The sequence below is a fragment of the Pteronotus mesoamericanus genome, unplaced genomic scaffold, assembly GCF_021234165.1.
Source record: "Pteronotus mesoamericanus isolate MK-2021 breed Mesoamerican mustached bat unplaced genomic scaffold, CSHL_Meso_final contig_2, whole genome shotgun sequence".
NCBI lineage: Eukaryota > Metazoa > Chordata > Mammalia > Chiroptera > Mormoopidae > Pteronotus > Pteronotus mesoamericanus.
The window spans coordinates 16,546,133-16,565,796 of record NW_026555084.1 but is presented as its reverse complement, the minus strand read 5'-3'; the positions used below and the strand labels follow the sequence as shown (position 1 = coordinate 16,565,796).

General features: G+C 41.5%; 1 protein-coding gene across 1 annotated transcript; it reads left to right on the top strand.

Annotated features, from left to right (window-relative positions):
* The first annotated feature begins 9,091 nt into the window (after positions 1 to 9,091).
* Positions 9,092 to 12,817, top strand: LOC129066392 (serine protease inhibitor Kazal-type 7-like). Its single transcript, XM_054567933.1, has 4 exons — positions 9,092 to 9,188; positions 10,045 to 10,070; positions 11,255 to 11,379; positions 12,772 to 12,817. The coding sequence occupies exons 1-4, from the start codon at positions 9,128 to 9,130 to the stop codon at positions 12,815 to 12,817; spliced, it is 258 nt and encodes an 85-aa protein (XP_054423908.1). The 5' UTR covers positions 9,092 to 9,127.
* The last annotated feature ends 6,847 nt before the right edge of the window (positions 12,818 to 19,664 follow it).

Below are 19,664 nucleotides of genomic sequence, written 5' to 3'. Positions count from 1 at the left end.
CTGACATGTTTTGGAGAGAGCTAGAAAGCGTTGACATCATTTGACTGCCTAGTTCCAGCATACCTAATCCCCATTCCGTCTCACTGTTACTATTAGGCAGGTCAATAAATTCCTTTTTCTTTTTTGCTTAATCAGACTTATAATGTGTCACTTAAATGGAAATATCTGGACCAATACAGGATGGTGAAGTCATTTTTACATTTCAGGCCTGGGAAATGAACAGTGGGGAAAAAAAGCCTCTGGCTTCTGTGTGCTCTGTGTCATTACTTGTTGTTGACACTAGATGTCAGTCTCACTCTTCTTAGTCTAACTAGGGTTTTTTTTTTTGTTTGTTTTTGTTTTTTTTTTGGCAAAATAAATATTGTTTTAATTTTAAGTTTAAGTTTTTAGAAATCAGCCTTTGTGGGATAATGCAAACATTTAGAAATCTTTTAGATAGTTTTTTAAAGAATACTGTTAACACTTCAACCACTTTTGATTAAAATTTCACACAAAGAATATTGACTAGTTCTTTATTTAAACAGTAGCTTCCAGAGGAGGACATACAACTCCTATTTTCTCCATGGCCTTTCCAGCTAAATAACAGGCTATCTCAGCCGGCAGCAAGGACCCCCACCTCTCATAGCTTCCCCCTTCTTTGGCTTTCTTTCTACAAGCTTTTGTATAGAGGCCCAGGCTTACCCTATTTTAATGAGCCTAGGCTTCTGTGTTCTGTGTTAATTCTCTAGGTCATTCTAATGCACGTCTACATTTGAGAACTATTTTCTTTTTCCTTTTAAACTCTATTAAATGTACTGGGGTGACTTTGGTTAATAAATTGTATAGCTTTCAAGTATACAATCTATAATATATCTTCTGTATATTGCATTGTATATTCACCACCCAAAGTCGTCTCCTTCTGTCACCATATATTTGACCCCCTTTACCCTATTATACCTCCCCTTTTCCCTCTGTGTCTATGAGTTTTTGTTTGTCTTGTTTGTTCATTTGTTGTTTTCAGCCTTATATCCCACATGTGAATGAAATCAGATGGGTTTTTTTACTTTTTCTGTTTGCCTTATTTTTGCTTAGCGTATTCTCAAGATCCATCCTTGTTGTCGCCAATGTCCGTATTTCATGTTTTATGGCTGAGTAGTACTGCATTGTGTGTGAGTGTGTATATATATCTATATATCTATATATCTCACATCTTCTTTATCCAGTCACCTATTGAAAGATACTGTTTTTTCCCATGTCTTGGCCACCATGACTAACGCTGCAATGAACTTAGGGGTGCATACATTTTGATGAATAAGTGTTCTCAAATTTTTTGGATAGATTCCCAGAAGAAGTATTGCTGGGTCATGTGGTAGTTCTATTCTTAGTTTTTAAAGGAACCTCCATAGTGTTTTCCATAGTGGCTACACCAGTTTACGTTAACAGCAATGTGGTGAGAACTATTTCCTAGACTGAGTCCCTCCATTCCTGCTTGTTCTCAGCAACTAGAAGAATGGAAAGAACAGGTAATGAGGTCACTGAGGAAGTGATATTGGGAAGGGAACTTCTCTCTGGGCTAGCTTGTTTTATCTCTACAATGAGAATTTTAACTTGGAAAATAAAAGTGATTAACATGTGTGTAATTAGCATTGCTATGTATACTACTTTGTCACTATATCAAACATGAGGAACGTCGATTCAATCTCAAATGCATTGACTGAGGGCCTCATTCCGGTAGTCACTGGCTGTCTGAGTTGGACTGAGGACTCAGAGACCATCTAAACAGCCTCTGACTTCTTCCACAACATTCCTGCTGGCCTAGCATCGACCAGGACATCCCACTGATGGGAAATTCACTGTCTGAACAAATATGAACAGCGCTGTGGAGGTCTGGTTCTTAGGAAACACTGCTTACCTTGAATCAAAACCTACTTTAATCATGCTTTCGACCATCAGAACCTTCCATGGCAAAACAAAAGACATGCACTCACCGATAACAGTAGAGGATGAATATTCTGTCTTCTCCTCAAGACATACTCAAATCTCTTTTCTCCAGGCATTTACTTCAGTCATTTCTCAAGTCCTATTTTTATTATTTCATTCTATGTGGTCTGGACATGCTACATTTAGGTAGTATACACCTTTAAGTATTTAGGCATAACCTTAATCACCAAAGCATCTTGGTTAGCTGATAAATCTTTTTATAGATTATGATTGAACACTGCTAGGATTGGTGAGTTCCTTGCATGGATGAAATGGTGGTAGCAGCTAGAGAGGAGCAGGTAGAAGTTCCCTGTCAACTCTGATAGGTACATGCATTGAAGGTAACCGCAAAGGGGCCCTTGCTCAGTCAGACGACAGTCTGGTTTCAACTTAAAGCTAATTCTGAGTCATTTAGGAAAAAAAGTAGTGGAGAATGTGTCAAACGTTTTGCAATTTGCTCTTCTTATGGAAGTTAAATTCAACCTAAAATGTTTGAATTATTTTAAGTTCCAGTGACGTGAGCCTTATTTCTTTTTAAATGCACTGACGTAAGAACGGATTACTTCATCCAAATGCTGGATGAACTCTGTGTTACTCTACTTTTTGACCGAGGACTCTTTGCTCATTTAGTAATGATTTATTGAGTAGCCCTACTCTGTGCAGTGCACTGAGCTAGGAGCTGATATAAGCAAATAAACAAGGCAGGCTGGAGCCTGTTTTTGTGGAACCAGCGTTCTACTGGTGGAAGATTAATGATACACAGATAGAGGAGTGGCGGTAGCAGGTAGTCGTGAGTGCTGCAATGATGATGAATAAAACAAGGTCAGACAGTAGCAGGTGAGGCACATAATGGAAGTTCAGTCAATAGGCACGAAATGAGTGCTTGAGGCCATAAACTCCTAGACTCGGACTCTAACTAAAATCGTCACAAGAAAAGCTGTAACAGAAAATAATAAGAAGGGAGAAACATGGGAAAAAGGCAATTTAAAAAAGAAAAATAGGTGAAAGAATTTTTAAATCCAGTCTCACATAGAATTCAGTACACAACATTTAGCCTAATCACAAAAGACACAGGCTAGTTCCTGTCTGATTTATAAGTTGAATGTTTTAAGGGAAAACCAACCATTTTGGATAATACTGGAATTGGAGAAAATGTGATGCCTAGACTGGCTTCTTCTCATTATTTGGGTGTCTGGTCACATACACCATCTCCTCTGAAGAGACTTCTCTGATCACCCAATCTAGTTTGTCCCCTATTTCCATATCAATCTCTAGCCCAGTATGATATATTTTCTTTTAAATAATTGTCAACATATGAAATCATTGTATGACCTCATTCAATTTTTTTTCCCCACTCTACAAGAAAGTCCCACGAAATAGATCCCTTGCCTGTCTTGCTCAGCTGTGAACCTGTGGCAAGGGTCACGCCGCCTGGAACAGGGAAGAGAAGTGATAAAGTTGACAGTGACTTGTGTTTCGCTGTTTGTAAGTGACGCTGTGTTAATGTGTCAGGGCAAGGAAGACTTACAGGATGACATACTGTAAAGGAAATATTAAAGAAGCTGATCCATATCATCTGGAGGAAAAAAGACCTTTCTAGGTACTCTAGCTGCCTTTGCATATCTGAAGAGGCCTACTTAGAAAGAGAGCAGACTCATTCTATTGGGCTCGATTGTAGAGAACTTGTAGAGTACATGGAAGGCATGTAGAGATGGAGTTCTTTTCAATATGGAAAAAAAATTCTGAGCAGTTCAGTAATCTACCTTGTAACGAGTCTATATATTAGATATTATGACATTATGCAAAATTGGAGTAAATGTTTATTTCTTCATTTCACAAAAACACTGGCATCCCTTTAGATGTTATTAAATGTCCTGTAAAATAATAAGTAGACTGTAGCAAATTAATTTTGGGGGAAGTTGAGTTAAACAAAGTGGAAAAAATTCTATATTGCAAAAGCCTGTAATAAATAATTCCCCAAATAAAATAGATTATTCAGGGTTTTCCAAATCCGGTTGACCAGAGAATCCTTTTGTCATGACATACCAATTAACTTTTCATGGAATACCAGTGTCTTGAAGAGTGAAGATCTATGATTCTCTGCATGTAAAAATGACATGAATTCGGGGGTGGGACCGCAGATGTCAGAATATTCTAGATTGAATTGCGACTCCCCTAATTCATGTGTTAAATGCCTAACTCCTAGTGTGACTGCATTTAGAGATAGTACTTTTACAGAGCTTATGAAGGGTAGATGAAGTCATAAAGGTGGGGCCCTGATCTGATAGGACTTTAATCCATGTTAGACAAGGAAGAGCCACCAGGGGTCCTGCACAGAAAGCAAAGGCCCTGTGAGGACCCAGTGAGAAGATGGCGTCTATAAGCCAAGGAGAGAGGCCTCAAGAGAAGCCAGCCCTGCCAACACCTTGATCTTGTTGACTTCCAGCCTCCAGAACTGTGAGAAAATTAATCTCTGTTGTTTACATCAGTATTGTTTACATCAATATACTTTAGTATTTTGTTAGGGTAGTCTTAACAGACTAATGCATGTGCTAATGTTGGCTGACTCAGGGATTATACATGTTCTCTTCAGCATGGAGCACAATAGACAAGATTTCACAAACAGGAGCTGGGAGAGGGGTGTGTGTGCGCGTGTGTGTATAGTCTAGATCCAGATAGTATGTGGTCATCAAAGAGCAACATGAACCAATAAGAAAAACTAATCATTAATGTTCATTCAGTAGTTTCATGATTGAAACTATTTAGCCTCAGTCATTCAAAGAAAACAGAAGAGAACCAAAACATAGTATCCCTGCATGTGCTAAGTTCCTGTTCCCAAGAGAGCCAGGGGACAAGGTCCTGCTAGGCCCAAGATCAAAATGTAAATGTCACTGTGCTTCAGTGCATACAGGGGCACAATCACAGTGGGGGCTACCTTAAAAAAAGGAAAAAGAGAAGAGAAGAGCCGGAGTGTAAAAGTATCACACAGGGGAGGGAAAAGAAGACAGACCAAAAGCTAGAGATAGTCCAGCCAAATCCAGGCCACCGATTTTAAAACTGTCACAAGAAGGCCTCCAGGTGTTGACTGGATGTGTGCTGGCTGCTGAGAAGGAAGGAGCCAGGGCGAGGTGGGGTGAGGGGTGGGCTGGTGCAGCCATTTGGAGGGAAAAATAGAATCTCGTTGGAGAATTGCAACTTCTTGCCACTCACCCCAAGTCTTCAGCCTTATTCATCATTTGCACACACTAGCATTCCAAGGAGGGATTGTTGTTAACTGGGAAACTCAAAACACTAACCCTAGGCTAATCTCACGTGATGTTTGAGAAGCAGAAAACACAGCATGGAAAAGGGACTGTCACACATTGCCCCTTCGATAGACAAGGGTGAGTGGACAGAGGAAGAAGCCTAGGCTCCTGACTCTCAATCATCCCTGCTCCCCACTGGGACCCTCCTTGTTTTTGCGTGGGGCAGTGCCGTACACTTGGACCCAGGGCTCCGCTCCCTCTGCCTCATTTGAAACAGCAGCTGTCCTTCCTGACTCCTCTGGTTCTGCCCATGTAACTCCTGTCATTCTGATTTTCAAAGTGTCTCCAAATCTACTGCTTAGAGTTAAGTGTAAAGGCAACATTTAAAGCACTGGCTCTTAACTTTAGCTGCTTCCCTAAGTGTCTGCTGCCATAGCTACATAATAGGGCAAATGACCGCATCTATCCTGTAAGATTACTGAAAATCTTAAATGAGATAGTGCGCACAGCAGGTATAGCACAGCTCTAGTGAGTGCTTAATATGTGGTTAATTGTCTTATTACAACTTTCACTTCCTACAGCTGTTATTCTGTACTCGGTTTACTGCCCAGCTGTGGTACTGGTCTGCCCATTTCCTTCCCGCTAACTTACCCAGGAACTCTCCGTTCAAGCCCTGCTCCATTTTAATTCTCTTGCCCTTCTCTAACCTTCGAACGGGCTACCTCACTCTTCCCTGTGGCACCTGAGATCCACTGGGGGAAGAAAGGAGTGATTCAACACTCTCAGACCTTTCTTCCTTCACGTTTACGTTTTTCTCTTTGTTTTTAATTCTATTCTGCCTCCCCTAGAGCGGAACCATTGCCATAGTGATCCCCTCTGACAAGGCCTCAAGTTTTGGCCCCTCGCAGGAATACGAGGAGGAATAAAGAAAGTGCCCTCTGCAAAAAAAAAAAAAGGCTTTAAAAAAACCCCAACACTCCACAGGCTTCATCTTTCACTCCTAAAGGCCCCTCCATCATCTGTGCCTCATTGTGCAACCTGAAAATTTTCTCTCTGTGTGAACAGCTGCCAAAACCCAAAGCAATCCACACCGGATCACTTGCCCTCACTGTTTTAAATGCAAAGTCCTTTATCTGCAACCATCCTTCATCTACTTTATCTTTGAATACACCCTGAGGATCATTATCTCAGTCACACCCCTGAGAAATTAATCCAAACGGCCTACTAGCCACAGCCTTCACACACTGTTGTTCATACTCTCTACACCTATTAAGTTCACACATAGCCCACGCCTTGACCTCTGAACCCTTAACTGCTCACAACTTGCACAACACACCAAGAACCTTCCTGTTTACTTAACTCTCTTCCAACCCTACCACAATCTTTATGGCTCCCCTTCAAGTCTCTGATAGACACACTCCCTATCCATTAAATCTCTGTTTTTCCATTTCTTACTCAGTGTCATAATATACAGTATTTTGGGAGAAATATTCAGCCTGGTACCACTGACTGGGTCTGCTAATGTCTAATTTTGCTCATTTTGTCTAGTGGCCATTCATGTTCATATTCCGGTCAACGCTCTGGCATGCTCCCATCGACGTCTGTGCCAAGCCTTCTCCGTCCTTCTTCAGCTTCCAGACCAACCCAATCCTTCCATTGCCAGAGTTAATGCCAGAGCTTAACAGCTGGAGCCAACCTTGCAGGGGGTTGCCCTACATCTTTCTCCCTCTCCCTTTTAAAATATCACTGTCTTTGCTTTTAGCTAGTCTTCTCTGTCCCTTGTATCAGAGGAAATGGTGTTTCAGTCCACACTTTTAATCTTGCTCCTTCCTTTTTCTATATTCCTCTCCTTAGCCACCCTCTGCCATGTGTCTTAACTTTCTTCTTTCCTTTGGCTCTAGAATGTGCAGAGTCGTCTATCCTAGACCTTGCTGAATGTTTAGCTCCTTCCATTCCCTCCTCCCTTTTACTATAAAACATCTAAAAAAAATACTGTAACCGTCTATTTCTACTTCACCCTGATCACCCTTTGACCCCATTCCCACCCCTCTATGGTAAAAATTGCATTTTTCATCTACCACAAAGACTCCTCTTCTTGAAACATAAGGGCTTTTTCTCAGTATTCATTCTCTCCACATGCTCATTGCAACAAGAAAACATATAACTAAATCTCTTTATTAGAACATTTACTTCCCTCCTTTTTGTGTCTGAACTCAACACAGTCTTCTCCATTAATTCATATCATAATCTTGGGTGATATTACTTAAATCCTGTGAGCCTCAATTTACTCACTGGTAAAATGAGTCATAAAATGCCCTTCCTCAATGAGTTGTCATGAAGCTTGTATTCCATATAATTAGGCACCATCATCAAACTCTGATTAGGATCTTGGCAGTCTAACACACAAGATTTATATATAACCTCATTTAATCCTCAAAACCACTCTGTGAGGTAAATTGTTTCTCTGTCACAGATGAGAAACTAAAATATCCAGAGCTTAACCTATACACTCAAAGTCACAAAGTCAACATTTATTAAGAAACAAGATTCCAAATAAAATCCACTGGACTCCATGCCCACATTCTTAACTACTAGATTATATGAATCCCCAAACAGATGCAAGAGTTGAAATTTTAGGAAGTCCTGCGATGTCACTTGTCATTAGCTTACTGTCTGGAGATAAGGCGTTCAGAATGTACTGAAAACAAACCTGCCAAGCACAGCGCTAGTGGAGAAGAGACAGCAGCTTTCCCCCAGGTTTTCATACATGTCCTTAAACTCAGCAACAGGCAGCAGCCATTTGGACATTTGCATCTGCACAGCCCAGTTGCAGGCTACTCTCAGGGACCCAGAGCAGATACTATCAGGTTATCAATAGTCGTCGTCGTCATCCTCATCATCATCATCATCATCATCATCATCACAATTACAATGACATGCACTGCACTTTACAAAAAATTTCTCACATCAGTGATGCCAATTATGTGAATTCTGTTGTTCTTCTCTATGTGGAATGAGACTGACGTTCTGGTTGTCGAAGGACAAGGTAAGATCACGCTCGATGTCCTCTATGGTTAGGCCAGGCCACGTGATGGTGAGGGAAAGTGATAGTGGGGTCTTTTCTGGGCTGAAATATTTAATTGCTGAAAAGGGAAATCCTCAAGGACACACATTCACTTAACCACAACAATGAACAACATTCCAAATAGTGACAATTGCCCACTTGGGGCCCGTTGAACACATTGCAGCACCATCAGCGGATGACCATACATGTCATACGTCATACATGTACAGCTTGATTAAAAAAATAAACATATTGTTTTAAGTCACATAAATCTTGGGGTTGTATGTTACTGCAATATAACCAGGTGGTTCTACTTGCCCAGGATCACACAGCCAGAAAACGTCAGTACGCTTCCCCACACTTCCAGTCACTCTTCCTTGCGCTAGGTCCCAGCCTGCTTCCTAGGTTGATTGCCCCAAAAATAAAACAATAGCTTCCCAGAAGCAAAAGAATAAGCAAAAGTATACTCTATCTAAACTGGATTTAATACCCTCTATTCTTGTGAAATAAAGAAACTGATATTTTCACTTATTCCATAACTAGGCCACAGCAGCCTATACTTAAAATCTCCTAATACACGATGGTTAGAATTCTAACAGTTCCCACCTCTCGGACAGACTGAAAAATACTTGTCACCTCAAATAATTAATGTGTTGGTCAGAGAGGAAGTAGCAATTAAGTGACAATGACTGCAGCACCACCCAGGGTGTGACATTGTGCTTGGAGAGCCTCTCAAAGCCAGCATTGACTTTGGATGACTTCATAGGAAAGGTGGAGAAGCCAAGCTTTGCCATATAAACATGGCCCCTTTCCTACTCTGACAGCCCTGAGCAGCCTCGGCATCGCAGCCACCTCCACCATGAAGGCCATCAAGACTCTCCTCCTGCTCTGTATGGTGACATACTTCTGCAGCAGCTCAGGTGAGTTAAGGGCAGGTAGATAGTGTGCAGCCATTAAGCTTGTTTTTCCAAATAACCTCTCCTGGGAGGTGAGCATCTGAGACAAATGTCTGGTCATGTGGATTTAAAGTGTACTGGTTTAGAATAAAAAGCATACTGGTTTAGAAAAGAAACAGCCCTGGCCAAAGAAAGAGAGAATCTTAGGTCTCTACTGGAATTGGGGCATTTGGGTCTAGGGTCTTCACTATCAAGGATTTTTATTTCCATCCATAGAACAAAGAAATGAACTCATTTCTTCCTAAGTCTCCCATTATATAAGGACACTTCACGCTTCTATGAACTATTAGACACTAGATGCGGAAAAACTTGGATGCCTCCCTGAGTCAATCCAGAAGGACTGAAATAAAACACAATTCTCCAAAGGTCAGGAGTCAACAATTAGACTTTTTATATGGTTGGAAAATTAAATTAAAAAGATTCTAACACCTTAAAGACATTTTATTACATCCCTTTCTATCATTTAGAAGGGGAAGAATATCCAAGGCAGGCTCTTGGGAGTGGTGACTGTACTGAGGTACTGAGTGGTGATCTGACTGAGCCGTTATCAAAGTCGCAATGAGCTTCCGAGAACATCCCATGGGCACGAAGGGAGGAAATGTGGGTAATTCTCTTGCCTGAGCCGAAGGCTTGTCTAATCCATTGTCCATTTGGCTTCCTCAGCAAACAGCTGGAATTTTGCGTAAGAATGGTGTGTGCACTGACACTTACTGCCAGAGGAAATACAGAATCTAAATCTTATGGATCAAATTTACATTAGATCATGAGACTTTAAGACTTTGCTTTATTTTTAACATTTCCATCTGTATCTCTCTTTCAGAAGCCGCTAGCCTGCCTTTAACAACTGTGAGTATATTGAATTACATTTTCATTTCAATTCCTATTGACTGTCATTTAGTCAACCAATAATTATCAAATATATATGTAGGAGTAAATCAGTGTGTTTAGGGGGTAAAAGGTAGAGGCAGTACACAGATAAAGAAATCTCCTCTGCTGTTTGAAGAAATATGACATACCTATAAATAACCATAGCCTTAAAAAATATTTCAGAATTAGCCCTGGCTGGTGTGGCTCAGTGGATTGAGTGCTGGCCTGCAAACCAAAGGGTCGCCAGTTCAATTCTGAGTCTAGGACGCATGCCTGGGTTGCAGTTCTGGTCCCCAGTAGGGGGTGCATGAGAGACAACCACCCATTGATGTTTCTCTCCCTCTCTTTCTCCTTTCCCCTCTCTTAAGTAAGTAAGTAAATAAATAAATACCTACATACATACAATCTTTAAAAATATATTTTAGAGTTAAAGGAGAGAGAGTGATGACTCTCAGCTGGTGAAGTCTTCGTGGAAAGTCAACATGTAAGAGACAAGACTTTGGTTAATTCACAGACTCTGGGTTCAAATCCCAACCTTAGCACTTTCTTAGTTTTTATGTTATACAAATTCCCACTTAAAAAAAAACAAAACTTCATCCGAGGATATATTAATCGATTTTTAGAAAGAGAGAGAGAGAGAGAAACATCAATCAGCTGCCTCCCATATACACCAAGTATTGAAACCCACAACCTAGGTCTGTGCCCCAACTGGGAATTGAACTTGCAACTTTTTGGTGTGCGGGACGATGCTGCAACCAACTGAGCTACCCAGCCAGGGCCAAATTCCCTCTTTTAAGCTACCCATTTCCCCCTTCCCCCCACCGTCTCTGTTAATAGGGATAAAAGTAGAATCTACTCTATTTGGTTGTTCTGAAGATTAAACAAAGAAAATGCGATTAAGATTTAAGTTTAACGCCTGGCATAGAAATGCTCAGGAGTTGTTAACTGAATAGAAGTTACTAGAAGATAATAGAAGTAGTGTTACTATTACTGGTATTTGTCATAGTGATGGAATTAGTATCAATAGAGGTGGCAAAAACAGCATCAGAGTATCTGAGCTGCAACTTCTAAAATGACGTTTCGCTTCCTGTGCAACAGAGGCCGGGCTAGCCTAGCTTGGGGGCCAGGAGCAAGGCAGGACATTTCTCTGCTGTCTGGCACAGGTGGACTGCACCATTTACAAGAAGTACCCAGTGGTGGCCATCCCCTGCCCCATCACCTACATGCCTGTCTGCGGTTCTGACTACATCACCTATGGGAACGAATGCCTGTTGTGTACTGAGACCCTGTGAGTACCTCATGGGGGAAAAAAGGAGCTGGGGCCATGTCTTCCACTGAGAACCTCTCCGCTCTCCATGAGCCTGCTTAACTCTCCACCCAGAAGCAGCCGATGGGGATGGAAAACCAACCGCCTCACGGTCGAGCTAGGGCCGGGCCCCAGTGGCTGCCAGTATGGACTGGTTCCATCCGTCCTGGAACCTCCAGTTCTTGTCTGTCTACTGAGGAAGTCCACCAAGACTGTGCATTTTCAAATCACTGTCCCAGAGCCCAGAGGCTCTGTAAGCCAAGTCCGAAGTCACCAAAAGTGTTAAGGGGATCATTTGGGGTCATCTCCAACTCCAAGTTCAGCTTGGACTCTTTTAAATAGTGGAATTTCATACCATGTCTTGCTTGAAGAAAGGATCCTAAACCCCATACTAGAAATAACTGAAAACCACTATCCTATACAACTTTTAAGAGGCCTTAACACAGCTTGCTCTTTGGACAGACTGTGGCTAGAGGGCCTTTATCCTCCTCGACTTCCCAGCATCTCTAAACACCTTCAGAGGGCTAGAGGGAATAAGGCTATCACAAAGATTTTTTTTTTCCTTTATCTAAAATAGGAGGATGCAAACTGTCAGTATTTGGACCTGCATCCTGTGGACATGTTTACTTTGCATATTTTATTTGGCCAGCACAGTACTTTTGAAGGCCATCAACCAAGAAGATATCGCTTCTTCGGTGCAGAAGAGGCAACTTAACATTTACTGTTTTGCAGCAAATCCACTTTGCTCATTGTTAACTCGCTTTTAGACCCCTGGATTGTGGCCCCTTGCCTTAGATCTTGCCTTTTTCATCTTTGTGATTATTTTTACAGGTTGAAATATCAAGTTAGATGTTGAGCCCGGAAGGATATGTCTCCATCTTTATTCCTATGTGCAGGACATTTACTATGTAAAAGGGATGCTTCTCTAACATGCGCACACACGGGGCTCTTAGCCTGGAAACCGGCTTGTATTCAGGGACACTGAAGTGGACATGTGGTGGAAGCTCTTTTCTCTAAGCAGGACACAGCTCCACCTCAGGCCCTGCTGGCCAGGAAAGGCGAAGGGCAGGCCACTCTGACTTCCCCCCGGCAGAACCCCTCCATCTTTGTTGTTTTATGAACTGGAGCGATCAGCCTGGGCTCTGGGATCAGTGGGAGCAGCAGGTGGGGTGGCGGAATCCCTAGACCAGGGGGATTCTGCTTCTGCCTCCGTCAGAGGCTGCCCGTGGCAAGGCCGCTCCTTTTCAGACTCCATTACCTCACCTGCAAAACGAGGTTCTGCCTCCAAAGCTCTGTGGCACTTTTCAGCGCTGCTACTACTACACAAAATTTCCTCTAGTGTTAATGAATCTTGTTAACTGTGTCTTCCTATAGGAGAACTTATGGAAAGGTTCAGTTTCTTCATGAAGGAAGATGTTAACTCCTCCGTAGATGTGGGTGCAGAGCGATGATATCCTCGTGTCATCTTCATCGTCCCTGGGCTCCGAAGACCTTCTCCCTCATCGTGGCAGAGGTTTGGAGGGTGGGGGACAGAGGTGGAGTCATCTGTGTTGAGTAGAGAAAGTTATGTTTTCCTTCGAACTCATGCCTCACTGACCAACTGGCTTATTTTTGCATTTCATTAAAAGACCCCAGAGAGTTTATCTTTACTTCTGTTTGTCCTCATTTCTTATATCAGGTGTACTATCTCAGTTTGCAAAGAAAACTGAGGAACATGTAAATCTGGTTGTTCAAACAGGAGAAAGTTTTGTGTAAGGAATACCACGAGACACAAATACACACATGCTCACATACACATGGAATGGAACAGAGTTCAGTTCAATGAAAGCTCAAACTCTAGAGGGGGAGTTAAAATAAATTAGAAAATAACCTCTAATAAATGCTGGCGTGTAAATCTATACTAGGTACCATATTGGAGTCATCTCCCTGTTGTATAAATCCGATTTTATTACTTCTCTGTTCAAAATCCTTCATTTGTTACCTATTGCCTGCAGGATAAATCTAGACTCCTGAGCATGGTTTTGCCCACCCAGCCTCCCTCCCTCCCATTATCTCTGAAGGACGCTGACTCTAATGCTCCCCCCACCCCTTCCCTCTGTGTTTGAATGTGCACAGTGTCCTCTGCCGGAAATTGCCTTTACCCTTCTGGTTTCAGCTCAAATTTATCCCTCCTAGGAAGCCTTCTCTGAATTTGGTTTGGCAGAAAAATGGCTGAGGGGTCAGGAGTTCATTTGTAAACTAGTTCTGTCACATGCAAGCTGAACAACTTTGGGTGGATAGTTAAACCCTATGCTTGGTGTATGGGGCTATTGCTGTCATGATTAAATGAAATAACACAAAGCACCCTACATGTGATACATACACACAATAAGTATTGGAGCTTTTGCCTGACTACCCATCATTTGCTCATCTGTTGTTTCATAGCATTTTGTATTAATACGACTTACAACATTGTACTGAATAGTTGGTGGGTGTGTTCCCCTATCCCTATTAGATTGTAAGCTCTTTCAGGGTAGGGCTATACATCTCTATATACTAGTGATTTAATATAATGCTTGATCCATGGTATTTCATAAACATTACCAAGTTGCTATGGGCGATAGAGGAAGGTGAGTCTAATTCTGCTTGGGGTGTTGAGGAAGCCTCCCCTTGAATTGCAATTCATGGGTGGGTGAGGTAGGGGACAGGTGATTCCAGGTAAAGGGAAAAGCAAGTACAAAGGCACAGAACTTGAAAAAGTGCATAGGAATTACTGAACACAGTTTCCCAGTTTGTAAAAAATATATATTGAACACCCTCCATGATCATATCTGAAATCAAACTCAGTCTTAGCTGCCCGACTTGCCCCCCAAGCAGCTCCACCATCCCAGGAAATGGCCCTGCCATTCAGCAGTTGATCCACCCAAAAGCACGAGAGGTTTCCGTGAGTCTTCTCCTTCTCAAACTCCTCTCCGAATCCTTTAGCAGGCCCTGCTAGCGCCCCTGTTAGGGTGTCTGCAAAGTCTAGTCACTTTTCGCCACTTCCAAATCTCCCACCCTAGTTAAAGTCTCCATAATCTTGCACCTGAACTACTGCAAACTCCAGATGAGAGCTTTTGGGGGCATCAATAAATCTGTGGCAAAGGGGATAGACATAAGAAACTGAACTTGATCGTTTCGGATGTATAGATTAGCAAAGACACAGTAAGTAACTGGAAATGTTTGCTGTGAGAGAGGACGTTATTAATGGCATAGAGTTATGCATACAGTGGCCAGATTTCTAGTCTCTGCTTTGAGTAATCAGGTGGCTATTGAGACAAATTCTTTATGTTCAGAGCGTCTTACATATTAAAAGCTTAATTTGTACTATTGGAGTCGCTTTTAGTTATGAGAGTTTACTTATGAATGTCTGTTAGGAAAGAATACGGGTGGAGGCTATTTTCACATTCAATAAAGGAATCACCTTGGTAGGTACCCTAAAAGGTAATCACCTGGACTCCATTGCGACACTTAAGTTGATAAGATCCTCATCACCTCTGGGCTTATTACACGTCTCTGATCATTACAAAGTTCCTTTTTCTATGGTGCCACAATCTATTATTTTCAGTAAGACCGCAAAGGTACATCATTTGTTTATTTTAAGATAATTCCTAAGTGCTTTCTGAATGTTTGCTTCTCCAGATCACTGTCACCAACACCGTCTTCATTATCATAGCGTCGTCACCAAATACGAGCATTTGTTGAGGGCCTGTGATGTGCCAGATCTAAACAAGTGCTTTACTTATACAGTCTTATTTAAAACAACAAGCTTATGATGACGGTGTTATTATGAGCTTTATTCTGTAGGTTTGTTAAGGAGTCAGGAGGATGGGCAAAAAAGGTGAAGGGATTAAGAAGTACAAGTTGGTTGTTACAGGATAGTCATGGGGGTGTGAAGTACAGCATAAGAACTATAGTAGCCAAAGAATTTATGTGCATGCCTCGTGGGGATTGCCTGAAGGAGTAGCGGGTCTGAGTAGACAAGGGGAAAGGGAAAAAATTAGGACAACTCTAATAGCATAAACAATAAAATATAATTTAAATAAAAAAATAGCACAACATGACAACCCCCCAAAAAAGAGGAAGGTATTCTTATTCCTCCCTGCTAAACTAATTGGATTGTCTCGAGGTTCAAATAAAAGATAGTGAAGGTGTTCTGTAAAAAAAAAAAAAAAAAAAAGACTTGAGCATTGATACTGTTTTTTCTGTGCCCTGTCTGGTGTCTAAGTTGGCAACATTTTCCATCTGATGCTGGACAAGGAAGGAAGAAAGAGGGGAATCTGGGAACATGCCAACACCTATAAAGCTGCCATTCTAATAGCTGTTCCTAGCAAAGGTAGTACAATATGCAATAAATATAGTGAAATTAACTTTCTTGTAACTTCATTTCCTTATCTGTAGAGCAAAGAAAAGGGCAATAACTATGCAACAGACTCGTTATGAAGATCAAATTGTGTGACAAATGTGAAAGCACCGAAACTTTTAACGACTTAAAGGTAAAAGGAAATAATGCCAGGTTTATTGGGTCCTATTACCTATCACAAGGTCTTATCGCCTATTAGAATGTCTTTCACAATAAAAGGACTTCTGTACCCAGGAAAGAGGTGTTTCTGGCCTCTTCCCAGGATTCTGATTCCTGTAAGTAGCTGCTTCACAGTTGAGGCAGGAACTCTTGACAATGTATAAGGCAGCACGGGGCAAACACCAGGAAGTCCCTCCTTTTGCCTCCATCTGACTGCCCGTGGCCTTGCCAGCAGCGTGAGAGTGACAGGCTTTGCCCTGCTCTCGGCCCTGGCGCTCATGGCCACCTTCCGTGAGTACCTCCCTCATAACGTTGCCCCTGCCTTGACACCAAGAGCTCACGTCATCCTGGGATAGGCACGTCCATGATATCCAGGGAGAAATAACAAGGGGAGCTTTGGGAAAGGCATTTTTTTTTTGTCTCCACCAATAAATCACTGAACCATATCATATCAGGCACGTGAGTGGACCTCAATGGTCAACTAAGGCCAAATTCTTATCCACACACTCTGTGTAACTTCTTCAGGAAGTGTTCATCCCGACTCTGCTCTGATGAGGTACCATTATTTATTTGCAGGGACCCAGTTTCTTCATAAAGCAGCTCAATCCATTGTTTCGCAGCATGAACTGTTACCCTCCTTCCGCTATGGAGTTAAAGTCTGACTCCTTGGAGTTTCCAACCACGGTCATCTATCACCGTTCAGAAGAATATACTTCCTAAATATAAAAACTCCCTTGATTTTTAAAAATATTTTCTGAGCTCTGATTATGAGGTAGGAAAGAATAAGACAAACTCCTCATTATTATAGCAGCTCTCCTACCCTTTTGGCTACACCCCAATCATGCTCCTAAACAAATAAACAAACAATCTGTGTTGAGCTTCAACCTGTGATATTATGCTGATACAAAAGTTCTGAAGAGTCTTCTATTTTTATGACAGATTGAGAGAACTGAGACATACATCAAAGATTATTCTTCTAAAAAGATTAGAGTCTTCCAGAGTTAATTTTTTTTCCTTGTACTTGTTTTTCTTACAGATATAGAATGTACCAGACATGGTCAGCCCGTCAGTCCATCTATCTTGATATAAAAGTCCTACTTTTATGTAATTTTAAAACCAGCACCAGTACGGAAATTTTTGACCCTGTACATAGTTACATTTCTGGGCATTTTAAGGTTTTTTTTTTTAAGTATCAAAACTGTTTTTATTCAAAAACTGTAGCTCGGCCTTTATGAAATGGAGGTGATGGAACAAAATGGTTAAACACTTGGATCAGTTATAAGGTCCTGGGTTTCAGTTCCAGCTCTTGGATCCGGTGGCCATGGCAACAGCACTTGCCCCAAGTATTACTATGAGACTGAAAGCTGGACTGTACGGCAAGGGTTCAGTGCAGTACCCAGCGCAGAGTGAAGCTCAGCAGGAACAAGTCCTGATTCTGATAATTTTTAAAGGGGCCACACATATCTTTGTCTTCTGTCTTAAAGAATGAACATTTTACTGTAAACTTTCCTTCATGGCTCATATTAAGGAATGACTATCATTCAAAAATGTAGATACTTTACACTTTAAACGTCGGGCACTTGGGGTTCCCTTTTAACTGAGTGACCCTGAGGCCTTGGCACCTTCTTTCACTGCTCTGAGCCACTTATTTTCACCTATTAAAGAAAACAAAAGGTTAAGAACATAAATTTTGGACCCAGGCAGGCCTGAATTCAAGCCATCCCTCACAACGTATTGGCTGTGGGAGGAAGAAAAGGGTAGATGGACATGAAGCCTTGATGGTGTCCCGGTCTCACTGTAGTATATCACTTCTGGCACTGGGGGCTGAGCAGCAAGGGGAAGAAGGGAAATCACTCACGCTGGCATGTTCTCAGCATGGGGTGCCACAATTTCTGCTCGGCTCCACTCGCCCCTGAGGTTGCTCTGCTGATATGTCAATCTTTGCATTGCCAGCCCTCAGCTCCGCCCAGAGAGTGAGAAGGCTGCATGGAACTTAGCAACAGAAGCAATAAATACGTTAACTCCTAGAACATATCTGAAGGGCAGGAGGAATTCGACTTTAAGTTTGAGCATAGTTCAGGTTATCCAAGTAGAAATATTCACCAATTAGTAAAATATCATGTCAGGAACTCTTGGAGAGAAAGCTGGAACTGTGGTCTTCCATACGGAACTGGAGTTTGCACAGACCTGGATGTAAAGCCAACAGATAGAAATAATAGCTATTATTCATTCAGTATTTTTAATGCCATGTAATGCTAAGCATTTTACACGTATCTTCTCAGTTATGTGTTTGTTACTTTAATCTGACAATGTAGGTATGTCACCTCATTTTGCAGATAAAGAAACTAAGGCTTAGAGAGGTGAAATAATTGTCCCAGGGTCATACAGGCAGGATTTGAATTCCAATGTGTTTGGCTTTACTATCCACAGTCTTCAATTTGCTCAAGATGAAAATCCAGAAAATTCTTCATGCTAATTGTCTATTCGCTCCCCCTGTGGCCCGTCACCTTGGCTTTGCCCCATGAATTTCAAGCAGTGGTTCTCAACTACAATGTCAACATATATTTGTCTGTCTATGTGCTGGTGATGGGTATAACAAGTAATTTTTTACCAATAATTAAGGGTAAAAGTTGCCAATGATGTACTAGTTATTAAAACTATGGTATTTATTTCTATAATACATCTCACAGTTATAGTCAGATACAGCTTTTCAAGTGAAAGAGAGAAATAGCAGGAAGCGGAATTTGCCAAGGGTGCTGAGAACTGATGCATTGGCACAGTGGAATAGATTCTATATTTAAATAAATTTTGATTTGGTTACCAGCTAGCTACCAGAAAGAAATTTATCACTCATGATTTTATATCTGATATAAAAATCTTTCTACTTGATATATTTCAAAAAGGTTAGAGGAGGACAAACAATTGGAATAAGAAATGAATGCCTTGAGAGCCTTCTGAACTTGCTTGGAAAATTCTAAAGTAGACCTATGAGAAACAAACATGTCTGACCTTTTTTGTTCAGGTTGAATTTCCTAGGTTTGTTTCACTTTTGGATGATGTCTAATAGGCCATCTTAGGGACACATTCTTGGGGGCAGGGTAGGAGAAGGGAAGACCAATTACCACCAGTAGCAGGAATGAGACAATCAAAGTACCCAAAGAATATGGTTTCTTCTTTCTCCAGCTAGGAAAACACGCCCTTGGCATTACTAAGTTCTAGAAAGTGAACAGATAAAGAGGGTGTTCAATTAATGCTTTACAAATGAACTAAATTAAGGTGAACTGAATTTGACTTCTATCAACAAGAAAGCAAAGAAATGATAACAGTGTCTCATCCTAGATAATCCTGAAGTCAGGAGTCCTGATCCAGCTGTGGAATGGCTAAGTATAGCAGCCTTCTAAAGCACGGCATTCGGTTTGCCTTAAAACTCTGAACTGCTTCTTCCAGTTCCCACAAAACGAATCCACAGACACACAGAGAGAAATGAATGCTTTTCTAGAGGTTGTGGGGGAGTGCCCGAGATGGCAGTTACCCAGCACACCCACAGCCTAGAAGTGCTCATTACATTCCTACCCTCTACACTAGCTCTTGCAACACCACGGGGCAAATCCTTGTCATGTGTAACATGAAAAGAAAATTGTCATAAAAGTTTAAAGGTGCACGAATAAAATAACATAAAAACAATGAAATACATTGCCAAAATGTGTTACTAGACGTGAAGCCTACT